Source organism: Mustela nivalis, assembly GCF_964662115.1.
Source record: "Mustela nivalis genome assembly, chromosome: 6".
In the NCBI taxonomy this organism is placed as follows: Eukaryota; Metazoa; Chordata; class Mammalia; order Carnivora; family Mustelidae; genus Mustela; species Mustela nivalis.
Window position 1 is genome coordinate 41,888,864 of NC_139025.1, and position 20,958 is coordinate 41,909,821.

The 20,958-nt window shown below is 40.6% G+C and overlaps 2 protein-coding genes across 4 annotated transcripts in view; both read left to right on the forward strand.

Moving 5' to 3' along the window:
• ARMH4 (armadillo like helical domain containing 4) overlaps positions 1-11,583 on the forward strand; it is a 117,944-nt gene extending 106,361 nt beyond the window's left edge. The window contains exons 6-8 of the mRNA XM_082735061.1: positions 3,357-3,388; positions 10,430-10,564; positions 10,769-11,583. Coding sequence (XP_082591187.1) covers positions 3,357-3,388; positions 10,430-10,564; positions 10,769-10,837 — 236 coding nt within the window. The 3' untranslated portion in view covers positions 10,838-11,583. The remainder of the gene's footprint in view (positions 1-3,356; positions 3,389-10,429; positions 10,565-10,768) is intronic.
• Positions 1-20,958, forward strand: part of TIMM9 (translocase of inner mitochondrial membrane 9) — a 906,959-nt gene that overhangs the window by 338,113 nt on the left and 547,888 nt on the right. The gene's annotated exons all lie outside the window — the stretch shown is intronic.

The window sequence follows — 20,958 nt, forward strand, 5'->3', positions numbered from 1 at the left end:
GCAGTGCTGCTTATTATTCACTCCTCCTGATGGCCTCTTCCTTTCCTCACTGGAATTAGGCCCCATACCTTCTGCTGACCCCAGTGTAGAGCACAGTGCCTGGCCAACACAGTGTGCATAATAAGTATTTGTTGAATGAATCAATGAGTTCTAAGCATTCTCTCTCTTTTTTTTTTTCCTTAAAGATTTTATTTATTTATTTGACAGAGAGAGATCACAAGTAGGCATAGAGGCAGGGAGAGAGAGAGGGGGAAGCAGGCTCCCTGCTGAGCAGAGAGCCCGATTCGGGACTCGATCCCAGGACCCTGAGATCATGACCTGAGCCGAAGGCAGCGGCTTAACCCACTGAGCCACCCAGGCGCCCTCTAAGCATTCTCTTGCTTGAATTTCAGTTTATATCTTGGGCTTAGTTGAGATATGTTGAAATATTCATGATTACTTGTCTTTGTTTCTCTCCTCCTGTGCCAGGTTTCTTGTTTTTGTTTTCTTATATCTCCACACCAAGTACTGTCCTAGACATGTGGCACATCTTATTTCCAATCTTTACAACAATCTTGCAAGACAGGTGTTACCATGGTCATTTTACATATGAGAAAATTGAGGGTTCCAGAGTTCCATTAATTTCTCCAAAGTTGCTCAGCAAATCACTGGTTGGCTTCACTTCTCCTGGGAGGTGCTAATCCTTAGCCTCATTTCTAAGGTTTCTGCCCTTTCTTCTATTGGCCTTCCCATGACTGATCATGTCCTATTGTATACCACCATCTTTACCTGAATCTCAGTGGAGACAGAAGGAGTGTTGAAGGAAGGACAAAGCTGAGTGGTTTTGCCAAGATCTTGACATGAGAGATTGAAACCAGGGACTGAAGCTGCTAGAAGAGTGCAAGGAAGGTAGTTCCACATTTTCAGCCTGAGAGAGTAGGAGAGTGGGGGGTATCACCAAAATAAATGGGTAGTTATGAAGTCTTATTCCTGTAGGTTGTTAAAACAGATAGTTGGAATTCCAGTGACTCTTTACTCCCTGATTAACTGTGGGCAAGTCTCTTAGCTTCTCTGAGTCTGTTTCCCCATCTTTTCCTGGAGTATAATCTTCCCTCATTTTCATGTTTGTTTTTGGTTTGTTGATCAAATGATGAGGTAGATTTGAACCTTCTCTGTCAGGGGCCAAACAATGTGTACATGTGGGCTAGAATCACACGTGTCAGGTATTCTATTACTAGAATCAGACTATAAATGGAGACACCAACTTCTTGGGCAAAGTGTGTCTGTGCCAGGGAGTCAGCACTTTGTGACTGATGGACCAGTCTGGCCCGCTAACCATTTTTGTATGGCCCATGAGCAAGGAATGTCTTTTATATTTTGATATGGTCCAAAGAAATAAAAAGAAAGGTATTTGTGAGCTATGAAAATTACATGAAATTCAAAGGTCAGTGTCCATAAGTAACATTTATTAGAATATACCCAAACCCATTGATTTATGTACAGTCTCTGAGTGCTTTCATATTGCCACAGTAGGGTTGAGTAGTTGTGACAGAGATTGTATGGCCCTCAAAGCTTTAAATGTTTACTGTTTGGCTTTTTACAAGAAAAGTCTGCCAATCCCTTGTCTGTTCCTTTTGGGACCTGTTTCTCAGTCTGCCACTCTGTGTTCTTCCTTCCTATCTGTTGAAACTGCTGGAGAGGAAAGGAAATTTAAGGAAATCTTGAAAGGTTTTTGTTGGGTTACTAATCTTTGATAATATTTGTCTTCTTTTCTCCTTTTCCATGCTTTTCAAAATAGAATTTTTATTCAATGTTGAATCATTATTATAACTTTAAAAAGCAATTAAAGATGAAGAACCCCATTACATACTTCAAACTATCCTTAATATGGCCATACAAACCATGAGACTCTTTTTTAAAAAATTTTTTATTTTATTATTTTTTTTAGAGTGAGAGAGTGGGATGGGCAGAGGGAAAGGAGAGAATCTTAAGCAGGCTCCATGCTTAGCATGGAGACAACTCAGGGCTTGATCTCATGACCCTGAGACCATGGCCTGAGCCAAAATCAAGAGTTGAACACTTAAGTGACTGAGCCACCCAGGCATCCCAAACCATAAGAGACTCTTATTGATACAGAACAAACTGAGGCTTGATGGAGGGAGGTGGGTGAGGGATGGGCTAGATGGGTGATGGGTATTCAAGAAGGCACTTGTTGTGATGAGCCAAGGGTGATGTAAGTGATGAATCACTGAATTCTACTCCTGATACCAATATTGCATTATATGTTAACGAACTAAAATTTAAATGAAAGAATAAAGAAGGAAAAAAAAAAAAAAACCCATGGCCCTTCTAACACATGTTTTCATTTTGAATGATATTTGTTCTATTCTTGGCATATGTACTTCCAAATAGTTGCAATAATGGTCTACTTAACATTTTATGGTTTATGTAGTCCTTTTCAGTGGCTTTTTAAGCTGTTACTTGATTATTCCCTTTATTTATTGATTTATTTTTATAGTGGTTGTATTGTGATGGCATCGTTCAGTTTGCAAGTTATATGTATTTCAGAAATAATTCCTCTTTTTGCCTTTGTGGATGCAAATGCTTCTCTTTGGAGCTAGTGCCGAGCAGTGCTGGCTCACCCATTGCCCTGTCCTACTTTGCTGGGATGTTGATTTGAGTGCAGAATACCCACTGAGCTTAAAAACTGGGAAAGATGAGTAACGTTAAAGAGAAAATGTCAGATAAGAAATGAACTTGATAATTAATTAGTAAATTAATTGATTAGTTTATTTATTTATTTGGTGGTGCTTGAGTTGGGAATGAAGCTGATACTTTAAAAGTGATTTTCTGTCTCCTTTCCCAAACCGCCCACCCCAAAGCCTTCAGTAGTAATACAAATACGTTTAACAAATAAAAATATTCTCTGTTCATTTAATGATGATGTGAAGGTATGTTTGTGCTTTCCATTGCATTTTTTTAAAAAGATTTTATTTATTTATTTGACAGAGATCACAAGTAGGCAGAGAGGCAGGCAGAGAGAGAGAGAGAGAGGGAAGCAGGCTCCCTGCTGAGCAGAGAGCCCAATGCGGGACTTGATCCCAGGACCCTGAGATCATGACCTGAGCTGAAGGCAGTGGCTTACCCCACTGAGCTACCCAGGTACCCCTCCATTGCAGTTTTAAGCAAATAAGAATAAAAACAAAAACAAGACTATTACTGTCATGTTAATACTGTTGACCCTTTCACTGTATTTCATACAATAAAATCAGTGCATCAAATTAACTTAATACCGTGAAATGTAAGTTCTCAAATTAACTCAATGAAATATAAGTAAAAAGATGGATATTTACGTTTTATTCTCTTATTTCCCCTAGTGAGAAGCTGGATGGAAAAACTAAAAGACAAGGTAAGAGAAGTATTTTCTTCCTTTGAATTTATCTTAAAGGGCATGGCTTTGTCATAAAAGATTGTCAGAGTATTGGAGCCTTAATTCATCATTCTGATCTGGTAATCTGTGCAAAGATGCAAGGCTACATGCAGGTACCCAACAAGAAGGAAGACCTGCCCTTTCAGGTCCTTCTTATATAACACAAGGGATACCTTATTCTTTGGAGCACCAGCCTTGTTATGAAGGCATAATCTACTACGACAGCTGGAAAATTTCCTTGACATTTCAAAGTGGAATTTCTTCTAGGGATCAGCAGTGTAATCCCAATTTTTCTGGCTATTTCTTGTCCCAGTGCTCAATAACACAATGCCAGGCTCTTGTAAGCCTGATCCTCCTGTATGAGGAAGAAATACCTTGGATTTTGGAAGGCGTTGATTCTTCTGACCCAAAGGCAAAAATCAATGGACTTGAGTTAAGAATAAAAGTTTGGGATGGAAAGAGCATTTTTAAACCATAGTGGGGGTGGTTTGGAGTAAAAACACCTGGACGCCTGAGAACTCTCTTTAGACCAGCTTTTATGTAGTGCTACTACATACTGGGTGGCAAGGGCTAACTTGCCTGGAATGGGCAACTATAGAAAAATATTTCTCTCACGCATTAATTCTGCCATCCATGTCTGTGATTAACCATATTAACTTCCTTCCAAGTTCCTATTTTTCACTTTCTTTTTATTTTCAATACTCTCCAAGTTTACATTTTTTGGTTACCTTAGAATTTTAAACTGGAATTACTCATAAAAATATTGATGGAATTCTGAATTCCTTGCTGTAGCCTGTGTCAGATTTCATTACTATAACTCAGCTCAGATTTAACTGGGGGTTTAGTGAATGGAAATCTTTTCAACTACCACATACTGAGTTACCTTTAAATCACCAGTCCCGACATATACTTCTGCTGATGGTATTCCAGTCTCTTTTTTATTATTTGGAGTCAGTTCTCCCCATATTTGGATGACTAATATTTATTTTGCTGCAGCTTATTGTTAAAGAATAAATTATGATGAAAATTACAATGAAAATTGTATGATTATATTAAGTCTCATTACTGTCTTTGTGCTTCTCAGTAAAATTTAGCATAGATTTTTTTTCTCATTCTGTGGTCATACTTATTAAAAGGATGTTGAAAAATTTTAAGCATTTTGGGGTTATTGGAGGCCATTTTGGTATCTGTAACAGGTCCAGTTGTCTAAGGGAGGTATGACTGGATGGACTGAGCAGGATTTGGGGGGAAATAAAGCTCAAAAGTTAAGAACTGAACACACGTATATTAGCAGTGCTTCTTGTCATGTTTCAGGAGAAAATAGGATGCAATGAAAAGGAACTAGGCTTTGGTAGATTAATTTAGGAACCCATATATCATTGTTTCTGTAGAAACTACCTTCTATGTAAAAAAGTATACCAGAAAACCCTTAAGAGAATAAATTTTTGCATGTCTCCAGTTTTGAAGTTGGATATTGCAAAATTTCTTATCTGTATCTATAGATAGCTTTGTCACAATTAAAAAAAAAAATCCGTGTAGCTTTATAGAAAGGCTGTATTTTCTTTTTCTGTAGACCCTTCTTATCTTGTCTCAAAGGCCTGGCACCTTCTTGCTATCATTTTAACCAAGAGAAATAATTTTATGTGTGACCCTTAGTTTTCTGGATTATTTTGAGATTTTCCAGCCCTCTCTTCTGGAGTGTTTTTTTCAGTATGTCTTAATTAAAAAAATAGAGATTCTAACTGTGTTTGGCTTATTTGATGCCTATTTCTTAATATTTTGACTTTTTCTTGGAAGGATTCACCATAATCTTTCCAAGATTCCCTCTTCCCATGTGATTAAAAAATTCTACACTTAGATGTGACATGCCTTCCTAGGTGTACACACACGTATGTGTGTACATGTATTTATCTTCCTCTTCTTGTTCTCGTGCTCCCCACCCCCTTAGCTAGCTAGTTAGTTGACTCTCATCCATAAAAGTCTTGTTAGTCATTTTCTTCAGAAACGATTTGAGAGCAAAACTATTGCCTCTTTAATGAAAGTCACAGAATCCCTTAGAACTGGAAACTAAATATTTATTTAACTGGCTCTTTGGCCAACCAGGACATCTTCTCAGTTTAGTGTTATTCAGTTGTACCTAATATTGGTATTTCTGCAAAGTTAGTTTGGCTCTAGAAAGAATAGTGTTCTAAAAAGTTCTGGGAATGCCGGGGTGTTTCATTCGGTTAAGCGTCTGCCTTTGGCTCAGATCATGATCCCAGGGTCCTGGGATCAAGACCCCATGTCCAGCTCCCTGCTCAGCAGGGAGTCCGTTTCTCCCTCTTTGTCTGCTAGGTTTAAGCGAGGATTAAGATTAGCTATGAATGACCGTGAACCCCAATGACACTGGCTTAACCAGGATAGAAGTTTGTCTCTCATTTATGAGTCTGGAGGTAGCAGTCAAGTATTAATGGGGAGCAACACTGTGACAGGGGCTCGGGCTCCTTATATTTGATGCTCTACTGTTTGTCATCTTCATTCCCAAGGTCACCTAAAGGTCCTGGATGGCAGTTCCAGCTTAGCTAGGTCCAAATTCTAGCCAGGGGATGGAGGAAATGGGAAGGCAAAGACACCTGTTCCCTATTAAAAGGGAAACTAAAGGCACTCTCATTCTCAAAGCATGGGGGATGAAGGCTGTGCTTCCCTCTTGAAGAGCATGTTGGGAAGCTGTACCTGCCACTAATGTATTCTCATCTGAGTGCAATAGATCACACGGTCACAGCCAGCTGCACAGAAGTCAGGGAGCAGTGATTGTTACTCTGAGCCCAGCTGAAATGGGAGGTTCTTGCTCTGGAAGAAGAGGTGACTGGCCTCTGAGGGTCAGTCCCTGTACTCACTCCATCATTACTCTTCTTTCCATCTTAATGTCCAAGTTAGTCATGCTTGTTAGGCCAATCCTAACTTGGCTTCCTATTGGTATGTATGTCTTTTCAACATCTAAAATGCTTCTCAAAATTGAGAGGCATAGCAACTTTAGTTGGGTCATAAAGACCAACCCTGTTGTTTTTCATCAAGATCATTCTGTTTCTTCTAGTTTTAGGAAATAACCCAGAAAAAGGATGATCCAGTCTATATTGCATAGCACCAAATCTCAAGTGTGGTCTGGACCGGCAGCATCAGCATCACCTGGGAACTTGCTAGAAATGCAATTCTTGGGCCCCACCCTATACCTACTGAGTCATAAACTCTACGAACAGAGCCCAGCAGTCTGTTTCAACAAGTCTTGCTGGCAATTTTGATAGATGCTCAAGTCTAAGAGCCACTGTTGCAAAGCAATGTAAGGGCATTGTCCTAACTCAGCAGACTTGAGACAGTACAGCATATTGTTAGGTTTTCTTATACTTTTCTTGAAAACAGATGTTTCTGAACCAATACATTATTCTAAGAAAGAAGGATACCTTTCTCATGAATGTAATACAAAGCCAACAAAAACCCAACACTAACACAAACTAAAATTAACTAGATCTAGTCATATTTTGACTTACAATCTACTTTAAAAATGCAAAACTTTTTTATTTGGAACTGTTTTCACTTTTATTAAAACAAAAAGATATAAGAATAGGTACAAAGAATGCCCCATACTTTTTACCCAGATGTACTTGTTTGTAATATTTTACCTCATTTTGTTTATCATTTGCTGGTCTGTCTGCCCATCTCTGCCTCCTTTTTTTTTTTTTTTTTTTTTTTAAATTCTGAACTATTTGAGAATAAGTTGCATATTCCATGGTGCTTTTACTCCAAACGCTTTAGTGTGTATTTCCTACAATTGGGAATATTCTGTTAGTGGATATGGTACAGTTTCCAGCTTGAGTGCATTTAACATTGATACAGTAATTTTTATCAAATCTGGCATCTATATTTCAGTTTTTTTCAACAAACTCAAAATACCTTTCTAAAAGCATTTTTCTTCTCCAGTATAGGATCTAGTCTAGGGTAATGTAACACATTTAGTTGTCATGATTCATTATTTTCCTATACTCTTGAACATTTTTATAGCCATCTTTTGTCTTTCATGACACTGACTTTCAAAAAAATATAGTCCTTTAAAAAAATAGAATAGTCTTCATTTTAGGTTTATTGTGTGTTTCCTCATGATGAGACTCAAGTTATGCATTCTCACTCAGAGTATACACAGGCGCAGCTATGTCCTTCTCAGGCTGTTATCTGTGCAGGTACTTGAACGTCCAGTGATTCTGACCAGAGAAGAGGCGCTAGGCAGGGTTTATAACTTAGAAAATATGTTTATGGGTCTTATTTGTTTTCATCTGTGTAGGAAACAAGTCATGGGAAATTCTTTTAAAAAAATTTTAATTTATTTATGAGAGAGAGCGCATGAGCCTGAATTGGGAGAGGTGAGGGGTAGAGGAATAAGGAGACTCCCCACTGAGCTGGGAGCCCGACTTGGGGCTTGATCCCAGGACCCTGGGATCATGACCTGAGCTGAAGGTAGACACTTAACTGATTAAGCCACTCAGGTGCTCCAAGTCATGGTCAATTCTAAAAGAAGAGCCTATTCTCTATTAGTGTTGAAAGAAGAATGGTTAAAATATATTGGAAGGGGGCGCCTGGGTGGCTTAGTGGGTTAAACCGCTGCCTTCGGCTCAGGTCATGATCTCGGGGTCCTGGGATCGAGTCCCACATCAGGCTCTCTGCTCAGCGGGGAGCCTGCTTCCCTCTCTCTCTCTCTCTCTGCCTGCCTCTCTGCCTACTTGTGATCTCTCTCTGTCAAATAAATAAAATCTTTAAAAATATATATATATATATTGGAAGAAGAGAGGTTACTTGGATTGCATCTTTTATTTTTATTTTTTTGGATCACATTTTTTAACATAATTTCAAACACAGCGCGTGCGCACACTCACGAGGGGACAAAAGAGGGGAGAGAGAGATTAATTGAATTTTGGTGAAATCTGCATGATTAAAAAAATAAATTAAATTAAATTTTTTTTTTTAGTAATCCATAGTTCATTGTTTATGCATCTCATCCAGTGCTCCATGCAATACGTGCCCTCCTCAATATCCACCACCAGGCTCACCCAACTCCCAGGCTCACCTCCCCTCTGAAACTCAGTTTGTTTCTTAGAGTCCACAGTTTCTCATGGTTTGTCTCCCCCTCCAATTTCCCCCAACTCACTTCTCCTCTCCATCTCCCAATTAAAGCTTTAGAAACTAGAAATTAAAATGTGTAAATAAGAAGTATGAGAAAGAGTGACACATGTTAGAATAGTCATGCTCTTGGGTGTGGGGTGAAGTTACACAGCACAAGGAGACCCACACAGAGTTTGATCAAGCCAAACTTCTGACAGCTCAAGTTATCACCCTCTGATGTACACTTCTTTCGAGTCTAATCTACGGGGCTTAAAGTTGATCATATTTCAATACGTACATTTGTTTCCATGTATTGGGAATGGTGGTTTTAAAGCAATATATTCACAGCTCTTATGAGAGTACCAAGACTTTGCCCTTGGCCAGTATTTTCCCAAATGGAAAATTACAGTTTTATAAGCCCTTAAGTAGATTTGGAAGAACTTCAGAAAAAGTTTAGGTTTCTGCAAAGCATATTAATTTGTTGAAAAGTGACTGGGCTTTGTTTCTTGGAGAAAAACACTTAGTATGCTGATGAACAATGCTATTGTTCTCAAATTAATGGAAAAATTTCCATGTTCTGCCCTAACACAAGACTCTGGAAAACAGAACCAGTGAGTGAGCTGGCTGTATGCACGGAGGGGGAGCTACAATTGTAGAAGGGCTCGTGTAATCCTCTGATTTACTCTTGGAAACGCCGGGAAAGCATCACAGTCTGCACACTTCAGCACTTTTTAAAAAAACTTTATTCTATGTCCCTCTCAGATTTTGGCTCATTCTGAAAGGTACTTGAAATAGTTTGTCCTATATTAGAAATTTTAGAAATAGTCAAACAAATGAACAGACGCGTGGGCTCCTCCCCACCCCCGCATAATGACCCTCTAAAACCTAAAAATTTTAATTTTTTATGTATTTTGTCTGGGTAGGCTTCTAGCAGGGGCCTTCTTCAAGGGCAAACCAGTGTCATGTTCCTCCGTGAAAGGGCTCCAGGTAAGTACATGATGCTGTGGTCCCCGAGGTGTCATATCGGCCAAGATGGAGGGAGCACCTTTAGGTTGATGGCCTTCCCCTGAGCTTGGGAAGATCTGGAGCTACTCACCTAAGCCGAGGGATGTGTAGACATGATGGTGCTCACTTAGAACCAATGTATCCATAGAGACACCTTGGGGACATTGGAGACAACACCAGATACCAGACACCTCCAGGTTCTTTTGGAAGTGCCACTGTTGCTGGTAGTGATCTTTGCACCTTTCTCTGTTCCTTCTTTACTTTGGGGACTGGGGATGCTCAGAATTCCCTCCCAAGCACCAACTTTGGTCTTGTCCACTGGGCAGATTTCTCCTTTCCTATAAATCCCACCTTAGGTGTATACCCTCTCCCCTCCTTGTCTTTTCTGCCTGTGCCCCCAACACCGAGCATCCTTCCTCTTCCCTTTCTTACTGTAAGGCAGCTGAGATTGTGAGATGGCAGTCCACCAATGTCAAGGCCCCTCCCTCGCCCCCCTTGGAGTTTGTCTCTGGCTGATATTTCCGATTTATAGTATTTTAATAGTCTTGGCATTCTCAGAACCTTGCTTCATCCATCTTTGATACAAATTATTCTTCTGCCACCAAAACCTGATGTTGACAAATGTGCATAACCAAGCAGCTCTAGGTGCCACGAGGTCTGGGTGATTAATTTCAGTACTTCTTCTAAATACTTGAACTTTCCCCAAATAGTCCTACTGTTCTCTCTCTTGCCTTCTCCCTAAAAGGTACCTTTATTCCAGGTGCTATTTTATGACAAAGCAAGTAGGAGAATTCCAGGTATTAAAAGCCTGCTGCCATCCGGCAGAAAGGAGAAACCCTGGGCTGTGGTCAATGTAGCCTCCTAATGGACGCCTCCTTTTCCCTGCAGGCTGGCTACATGTCTGGGATGCTGGTTCCTGTAGGGGTCGGGATAGCCGGTGCCCTGTTCATCTTGGGAGCTCTCTACAGCATTAAGGTTATGAATCGCCGAAGGAGAAACGGCTTCAAAAGGCATAAAAGAAAGGTATGGAGACCACAACAGCAAAACCTCAGCCGTTTCAGAACATGCACTGCTTTGCTGATTTGCTTAATAAAGCACACGGGGCTTAATGAGGCAGGAACGGTATTGACACGCCCAGTGGTTTGCCTTAGCAGCCGCTGGGGCCTGTTTTTCAGTTTTGCTCTGCAGCAGAAAGGGCTTAATGCTCTTCTGTTTCTCTTTCTCCAGCAGAGAGAATTCAACAGCATGCAAGACCGAGTCATGCTCTTAGCCGACAGCTCTGAAGATGAGTTTTGAATCAGACGGGAAGTTTCCCTGGGATATTCACTTGTCTTATTATTTTATTGTTTATTTTGGGGACAAAAGAAGAAAGTCAGCCTGCCACATCACGGCTGTCAGGCCACCGGGCTCGTTTTCTGCCGGGCAGTAGTAGATTTCTCTTGTCCTGAGCTGCATAGGCATATGTTGTAGCCTTACTGTATAGAGCCGTGTTTGTTTTTCTTCCGTAGTGAATTTTCCAGAAACATAGGCTACCACTCATCAGTATGCAGCACACATGTGGTTCACTAGGAGTTGCTAGGTAAATATTTTGTATTTTTCCAAAGGGCCTTTTCCTTGGTTTACCTGCACTAAGCATAATGATTATTGCTGCCAAGGCATACGTTGACTCTGAAATCGAAATCCTAACAGAGAATAGCTCATGACGACTGCGTTGGGCCCACTGGAGGCTGTAGGCTTCTGGGCCATGGTACATCGTACATTTTCATCAAAACAAGCAGCAAGTTGGAACAAAACCTTCCTTGTCCAGAAGATCTCTCGGTGCATTAGGGTTATGTGTAAATTTGTATCTATCTTGCATTCCATGCTCCGGTCTTCCAGTTTTATTATTTTGCATCTTCCATCTTATTCTCATTCACGGCAGGAAAAAAAATGCACCAGAAATAATACATTAAATGGACTCGGTCTTAATGTAAACTTGCTTTCTTGATAGTGTAATTGACTCTGACAGACATATCAATAGATGCTTACATGTTTATCACTAAGAGGTGTTCTTTTTGTGTATCATTTGACTTTGCAAGAAGAAATAAGCAAGAAATCAAGAAGAAGATGAGGTAGGTAAGCTCTCAGAGCATTCCTGTCTACCATTCACTATTGTGAATTATTCAGAGCCTTGCTTTGCTACTCCTGGGGTCTTGGCTATGGAATGATGGAGCCACCATTGGTCCTTAGTTGGCTTTAATGGGAAGATGGATGTTCTGTGGTATATGTGGCCTCAGTGGTCAGAGTCCCAGCTTTTTTCAGGGCATCCCGTTTTTGGGGATGTTGGCCTATGCTAGATTATTTCACATTTCTTTTGGAATGAAAGTCCTTGTCCTATCTTTTGAATATTGATATTTGAGTTGAACTTTTAGGTAAAGACTTGGCTCATTTCATAGAAGACTAAAGGTTCCTGGTAACCCTCTCCTTAGCGCTTGACACATGGAGAACTCGTTCACATCCCTTGGAACCTGATCTACTGTATTGGAGGCGAGCTGCACAGTCATTCCTTAGAGCTACTGTATGGGGTAGGACATATATATATATTTTTCTTCCATTTGAATGGAGACAGAACTGAAGGAGAGAAGAGAAATGATTATCCAAAAGTATCCCTAGGATCATTCAGGACAAGAACCCTCTTGGGCTCAAAACCGTGTATCCCTATCATCAATTCAGTGCCCTTCCCCATACTTTTCAGGAAGCACTGACATTTCAGAGTCCTTTAAAACCAAGATTCTAAGGAAATACAGAAGACCTTTGAACAGCATGGGACTGTGCTACACGGGTCCACTTGTGTGTGGATTTTTTTCAAGACAGTACAGTACTGTAAACGGGTTTTCTCTTCCTTGTGATTTTCTTAGCATTTTCTTTTCTCTAGCTGACTGATTATAAGAACACAGTATATAAAACATATTACATATGAGGTATATGTTCATTGGCTGTTTATGTTACCAGTAAGGCTTCTGGTCAATGGTAGGCTCTTAGTAGAGATTTTGGGGAGTCAAAATTTATATGTGGATTTTCAGCTGTGCCGGGGTTTGACACCCTGAACCCCTGTGTTGTTCAAGAGTCAGGTGTAGTTGGTTGGCCAAGGACCATTTCACATGAATTTCTGTCTTTGTTAAGTGATGTTAAGTGAACGATGCCTTACTAACGTCCCTTGTACATGAGTCCTTGCCTCTCCTACCTCACGATTTCCTTCGCAGCCACAGAGATTTAAGTATCATCTCTAGAGAACTAATAGAGAAACCTTTCTGGAATCCATTCTTGAATGATAGCTGGCTTACAAGAATGTTTTGATTAATTAATTTCTTTCTTTTTTTTTTTTTTTTTTGCTAAGAGATGTAAGCAAATGTGTGAAATTGGTCAAGAGAAGTGAGAGGCTTCTGTACAATCAAATGGAAATAATTGATAAATAAGCTCAAGGTCAAGTTTGAAAAATGAAATTCAGAACCATGACACTCAGAAGTAATTTCTAATTTCATGAGCAGAGACATTCTGCTATTGCATAGGGTATGTTCACCTTTTCTTAGAGCAGCCTCTTGCTGTAAATGTTCCTAAGGTTAGGGGAGGTGGGCATGACGTGGTGTTACTGTTTCTGTATTCTCGACAAGCTATTTTTAGCAAACCCACAATAGGTCATTTCATTCAGCAACACGTGGGTGATGGGCAATGCTGGTGGCTATTAATGCCTCGGGCTACTCATAGTCTATAGTTTTAACTAGATCATGCCTAAGTGGTTGAACTTTCAAACTGTAGAGGGATAAAGCCACAAATAATGGACACTATTTTCATTTATTCCAGAAGGCTGTGGGGATAACATGCATGTGCCTTTAGGTCTCAACAGAAATGTCTATGCAGTCCTTTTTTGGGACAGGTGACTGTTAGAAGAAAAGGAGATGACTTAGATCACAGCGGATTTCTATACAAACCCATTTCAACACCTGGGATGGTGGAGGTCCCATGGATGTGTTTATTTTGGCTGTTTTCCTCCCTGCCTTGGATGAGCTTGGCTGAAGTTATTGAGAGGATCAGAAAAGGTCGTCATGTTCAAAACAAAGCCCAAGATTAAGGGTGTTGCCCCCCCAAGAAGGTGCTGGCTAGTGAGTGGTTATACTGTAGTCCAATTAAAAGTAGGAAGTCAGGCAGCAGTAGGTTTATCTAAAATAAGTGATTTATCTCCTTCTATTTGCACATTCAAAATAAAAAAGGCAACTCTTGATTCCAGCAACTAAGCTTAAGCCATTTAGCAGGAAAACAAGAAAAGCTGTCTGGCAGGTGTGCTGTAGGCTGCAGGCTTCAGTGGCTAACAACTTCTCTTCTGAACCGTATTTACCCCCTCACACCTGTACATGCCCCAGTGCAGGGGCAGGGACTGTGTCTTATTCTTAGAAGAGGAGGCAGTGTTTCCCAGACTTTGGCTCCTAAGAGCCATAACTGGGCAACACACAGATTCCAAAGCCCTGCCCTAGACCCACTGAGTCAGAATCTCCAGGGAGGAGTTTGGGATTCTTATACCGAAGAGTTAGAGAGTAGACCCGGGAGGGCACCTATCTAGAGAACAGCTTCCTTATTAAAGAGACAAGAGAGAACAGATCCCCTTGGGGAAGAAACCCTTTCCCTAGTCAGTGATCCAATAAATCACACCTGCCAATGTGGAGAAAGGAAAACAAAAGGAAAGAGTAAAGGGTAGAAGGTTCTAGAAAGAAAATAGAATGCTGGGTCAGAAGGAAAAGGGTTCTTCCCGTGTCCCTGATGCCTTTTTTCTCAAATCAGAAGATAGTGCTTTTCTTTTCTTTTTCATTTTTTTTTTAAAGATTTTATTTATTTATTTGACAGAGATCACAAGCAGGCAGAGAGGCAGGCAGAGAGAGAGGAGGGGAAGCAGGCTCCCTGCTGAGCAGAGAGCCCAATTCGGGGCTCCATCCCAGGACCCTGGGATCATGACCTGAGCTGAAGGCAGAGGCTTTAACCCACTGAGCCACCCAGGCGCCCCAGTACTTTTCTTTTAAACCCATTCAGATTTTCCTCTCCTGTAAGTTGCTTCTTTCAGTAGCTGCTGGTTTAATTTATATGCAATATTTGGAGTTAATTAGTATCCCAGGGAAACAGATTCCCTTAGCAATGCTTTAGCCTTGGCTTCAGCTCATAAACTGCCTCAGATACAGTCTTCCAGGGACATTTCTGAAAGTACCTGCATCTCACATAGGTCAACAGTATTGTGGGGGAAATTTTAAAGCACCGTCTTAGAAAACGTTTAAAGTAGATTTAACATCGTCAGTCAAAGTTTATTCTTTCTTTCTTTCTTTTTTTTTTTTTAAAGTCCTAAGACCTAAAAGTCAAACATTACAGAGATACCAGAAAATGAGGTAGAGCAACATAGAACATTCTGAATGTCTGGTGCTTCTCTCCGCACTCCTCCAGATACCTCCTTCATGTGGCTATCCAGATGAAACCCCTTATTTGGGATCATACACAACACTTGGAGAGAGAAGTCTCAGATCATCCACAGGCATCATGATTTCTGTGGATATGAACGATCAGTGTTTCTATCAGCAGCCAAAAAGCAGCTTTGGGGAGTCAGGTATATTGTCTGGTACAAGTTTTTAGCTGCGTGGCCTTTTGGCAAGATAGGTTTTGTTATCTATCTATCTACAGGGAAATCTGTTGGGAAAGAAGTCTCTGCTTTGTAGGGTATGTGAAGGTATGGTTGCGAGGGAAGAAGTGTGAGTAGAAGAAGATGGAAAAAAATCTTGATGCAATGCAGATATAAACACAGCACAAAATGCTTGGAATGAGCTAGACGAGGCTTACTGGTCTGATACAGGCCTAGTAGACTGATGCTTGGAAAAATGATAAAGGAGAATCAAGGAGAAAAAGACAAATGAGGCAGACCATTCATGGGGGAAGGTGCCCTGAATCTAAATTTGTTTTCATCCTTTCCCTCAAAGGAAGTGCTATACCAGGTAGAGTGGACACGAGTGGGAGGGCGTTGAAGCCCGAGATCGATTCGACTAAAGGAGCTTCATTACTTTAAGTAACCCTAAGCTCAGTTAAATATCTCTCTTAATTACACAGAGTTCAAATAACTAAATATAAATCTCTAGGAATAGGAAATCATTTGAAAACAAAATAATCGTGCTGACCTAATGAAAGCTCCTTATTTGTATGTTTAGCGTCCCCCAGAAGACGCAGACCTTTCTGGGGTCTGTTTGCTCTGCTAAGGATCAGTTGTGGCAGTCAACGTAGCTGGAAACATAATTCTGTTGCTTAAGTTCTACCCGAGGCAAAAATCAGCATTTACTTTGGAAGCCACTGTTAGCTATACAAATGCATTGTTTTTACCCTCTTTTGGGTAATTGATACATCTAATTCCCTATTAATTAACTTAAATTTCTGCTATGTGGATGCAGGATAAAGGAGAGGAAAGAAGGGATGAAGAAAGAAAGAAGAAAGAAATTTCCTCCAGGAAAGAGCAGCAAACCTACAAAGAGACCAATCCTATGCTCCTTTGTACTAGTATGCTTAAAAACACAAAACAAAATTGGGGTTTAAAAAAAAAAAAACCCTCTCAAATCTTCCATTTGTTAAAGCAAAGATCTTTCTCAAGAAGCAACAGGAGCAATAATAAAAATATTGACCACTCATAATTTGTAATAGACCATATACATGCTCATTCTAAGACTGCATTCTCCAGATTTGAAGTTCAAGATTGATTTTGTTGAGAGGTATAACCTTTTGTGCGATAAGGATAGAGGAACTGAGAAGGAATAGAGACAGAAGAATTAACTATAGGGAGAATATCCTCCCCCCACTTCTCGGAGTTTCTAGGTATGGGAACAAGGTACATACAAGCAGAATGGAAGGCTAATGGAGTGCTCACTTGGGTTCTTTTATTACCTTGAGGTGGTCATTTACCCTGGAGGTGGTTCTTCAAAGACTGAACCTGGTATTGGGTTAGGACCCTGGGGCTTTTATTAGCAGTGTACTATGCATCTCCATCTTTTCTTCTTAATTCGCAGCAAAATAAAGGAGGGGGGACCAATAGCATTTGAAACATTTCTCCAGTTTTATGCCTCACAGCATAGCCATGGAGTTCACATGGTTGCCAATGTCTTCATGATCAAACAGACTAAAATATACATGTAGGAAAATATAAGTTGTCTTCCAGGAACAGAAATATGTTTGGATACCAGATGATTCAAGCCCTTTATCTTCCAAAAAGGAATTTTGGTACAAGATCTCCACTGATCAGTTTTCCCCTATTTCCTTCTTTGTATAAGAGTTAAGGGAAAGGAGGAGAAGTCTGTAATGGGGGCGCCTGGATGGCTCAGTGGGTTGGGCCTTTGGCCAGGGTCCTGGGATCAAGCCCTGCATCGGGCTCTCTGCTCAGCAGGGAGCTTGCTTCCTCCTCTGCCTGCTTCTCTGCCTCCTTGTGATCTCTGTCTGTCAAGTAAATAAATAAAATCTTAAAAAAAAAAAAAAAGAAAAGAAAAGAAATCTGTAATGGTTCTACAATTGCCTGGTTCCATCTCCAAAGGTCTGTGTCAAGGAGAAAGAGGATGCTTAGAGAGTCTATGTTTGGCAAACCAAGAGCACTGTGATGTTATTGGTTTTTACTTAATCAGTATTTACTCAATGTCTTTTATGTATCTGGCAGTGTCTTAAGAGCAGGGGAAGCAAGGTGAGCCCTCCATGACCAGAAAGAGGTAATGAACGAGTGAGGGATGAATAAATGGGCCTTTTTATACAGGGGCAGGATCGGATCCAGAAAAGGAGCATCTAACCCTTCCACGATTGGCAAGGTTTCTCTAGAGCCAGAAGCACCTGAAGCCAGGGGGCTGAATTAGGGTTAGTGAGGTAAAGAGGGGAATGGAATGGGGGTCCCCCAGCCAGGGAACCTCATGTGCAGAAGAAGCCAGCAGTGAGAGATGATGGAAAAGTCAGGGGTGAGAGATCAAGGAGTTAAGTATGTCTGGAGTGCTGGGTATATTAAGGAGTTGAGGGGCTGGAGTACGGGGGACACATGCAGTACAAAATACGAGGCTGATCCCAAAGAGTGCTTGGTTGTATCAAGGAATTAGGACTTTATTTTGAGGGCATGGAGGCGTGGAAAGATCTTATGGTGTGATCAGGGTGGAGTGCATGGGAAAACTGGGTTGGCAAGGTTAAAGTAGAGTCAGGGACACCAGTCAGGGACTGGTGAGAGATGAATATGACCGGGACCAAGATTGCAGGAGTGCATGGAGGGAGGATGGCTCTGAGAGGTGTTCAGAGCAGGGAAGCAGAAGGACTCAGGGGTTACTTAGATGTGGAGATGAGGGAAAAGACAGTGGTTAAAGCTGACCGTGGTCATGGCACTTTTGAGGCTCTCCAGATACCATGGTGTCTAGGGTCCTGGCTTCTGGAAGACTGACCTTGTGTTATCTCAGCATAGCCAGCCTGAAAGAAATTAACTTACATGGCTGCCAAAAAATGTGTAGGCTGCTTCAACTTTCCACATAGTGTATATAAGTTTGTGGTCATTCTGTGAAACTTTCAATGAGAGGTTCCAAAGACATAATTTTAAATTTAATAAAACTTAAAGGAAAACATCCTGAAAAGCTCCAAATACCTTTAAGGGATTATATTACTTTGGTTGAGCCCTAGGTATGAATTACGATCTACGATCTGGCTGCCTATCTTGCTTGGAAAAGATTAGTAGGTTTCTTATTTGTTGAAATGGGAACAGAAGTTCTGGATCTTGTTTTATATTCATTTTTTTATTCATAAGAACCAACTTTATGCATTTTATACCTATGGAAGGGTTTTCTATTTTTTATTTTACTCTTTTTTTTCAGTTTTACTGAGATAGAGTTGACTTAACAGCCCTGTGTAAGTTTCCGATGTATTTGGTTAAACACGTGTTGGCAAGTGATTACCCCGATAAGTTCAGTTAACAGCTGTCTCCTCACAGAGTCACCAAAAAATGTGTTCTCCTTGTGATGAGAACTTTTAGGGTCTTTGCAACTTCCAAGTACACCACACGACTGTGGTAACTATAGTCATCCTGTGGAACATTTCGTCTCTAGGACTTATTTATCTTATAACTGGAAGTTTATACCCTTCGAGCACCTTCCTCCAGTTTCCCCACCCACACCAGCCCACTCCGTAGGATCTTGTTTTTCTTAAAAACAAGCCCAACAGTCTTCTTCGGAGGCTGCTCTGTGTGAGGATACGTTGGGGGGGTTGGGTGCAGCCTTGGAGCGAGGCAGGGTCCGTCTCCTGGTGCTGAGAGGCTTCTGTGAACTTTTGACACTTGTCATGGGTGATCATCAAGTGGTTAATCTTCCTTAGCAGATGAAAAATAAAGCAAGTATTCCAGGGTTGCCATGTCAACCCAAGGCTGGATTCTGGAGGGCTCAGGGCAACAATGTAGGATTGAGGAAATGCAGAAAAGCATGAGAAAAAAAAAAATAATGATCATTTTAGTCCCACTCCCCAGAGACAACCATGGGGAACATTTTAGACTGAATATTTCTCGTCTTTTTCTCTGTGTGTTTATGATATCTTCTGTATACCTACTTTCATTTGTACACAAAAGGATTATAATTTACATGCTATCTTGCTACCTCCCTAGAGCTACAGTTTTTCATGGCTGTTTAAGAGCTTGTGAAAATCCCAAGGTTGTATTTGAATGAATAAGCTGTTTTTTTCTCATTCAGATTTATTTGGTATTTGATTGTCTGTGACTGTCCAGTACCTTAAGACACTTATGTATGATGTAAATGAAACGCGAGTTGAAAAGGGAAACGTCTCTGTAAACACAGTGCCCATAGGCTAATGTCACATTCCTGCACTCTGAGGGATTGGAGAAGACCATCCTCTCTGCCTTTGCTGCCAAAGCGAAGGTTGTGAGCTTTTATAATTAGAGGTAAGACTGAATTCCCATGACTGTAGATACTACGTGGTAGTGGGAGAAATAACGGGAAAGAATACACTTGCTGTAATGACCTAAATTGACTACAGCGACCTGAATGGTTCAGTTCAATTCTCTTGAATTTAATTAGTGTTTTTGTGTCATTCATTATAGCGCACATGTATTTTCTTTATTTGGTTTCACTTGGCTAAGGTTAAATGGGCAAATGTTCACTGTTATGCCCATTGTTTTCTTCTCTCTGTCATTGTTATAAAGAGAAATCTCAGCTTTTCACATTCCCTCTCCACATCTTCCTAAAATTTTAGGTGCCTTTAAAAACAGTTAATGGAGCCTGGCTGTCCATGTGACCAAGACCTATATAAATGTTTCCACTAGCTCATACCCTCCAAATTTCTTGCACAGAGTAGGATATGAGATTAAATAAGGCACACAATAAAACCCATGAGCTTTATTCTAATAATATTTTCTTTGGCTATCAAAGTGGATTCTTGTTCATTAGGTATTACTAGATGAAAATAGAATGGCATAAGCACTTGGTGAACTTTGAATCTAAACCAGGAAGACGATGCTCTTCAGGACACATTTCTGTTCATGTTCAAGGTCTGGAGTCAACCAAAAGCAGCTGGGAAAATGTCTTACAAATAAATGATTTGAGGTCTTACTTATTTTCTACTCTAAACCACAAGGGCCTTTTTTTTTTTTTTTAAAGGATTTTATTTATTTACTTGACAGACAGAGATCACAAGTAGGCAGAGACACCGGCAGAGAGAGAGGAGGAAGCAGGCTCCCTGCTGAGAAGAGACCCTTGATGCGGGACTCGATCCCAGGACCCGAGATCACGACCTGAGCCGAAGTCAGAGGCTTAACCCACTGAGCCACCCAGGCACCCCCACAAGGATCTTTTTATTTAAAGTTCAGTTCTGGGTTCTTATTAGATAGGTGAGTTTTATGCTATGAGAATAAAATGTGAACTAAAAAATGTGAGTGCAATTCACATTTATTTCTATTTATGGATAATAAAATCACGAACATTTACTGGGCCGTTGCTGTGGGATGAATGCTGTGCTCAATGCTTTATAAGGGAAAACTCACTGAATTCATACCAAAGCTCAATGAGATAGGCACCCTTGGTCACCCGTGACTCTCCTGATGACGGAGCTCTCACTTACAGCAAATCATGATCCTGACAACAGAAATATATAATAAGACCTCTAATAGCCATTGTGTTGATTATTTTTCCATGCTGCAGAAACTACACTGCACTTTGGCCATCATTTTGCCTCAAATTTTTTAAAGTATTCAATTTTTATATTAGCCCACAGTGAATATTGGCTTTGGGGTAGTGCCTGTCACTTTGGGCTGATGTAACAAAATACCATAGACCGGTGGCTTAAACGGCAACATTCATTTCTCACAATTCTAGAGGCTGGTGAGTCCAAGATGCAGAGGCCAGCCTGGTGGG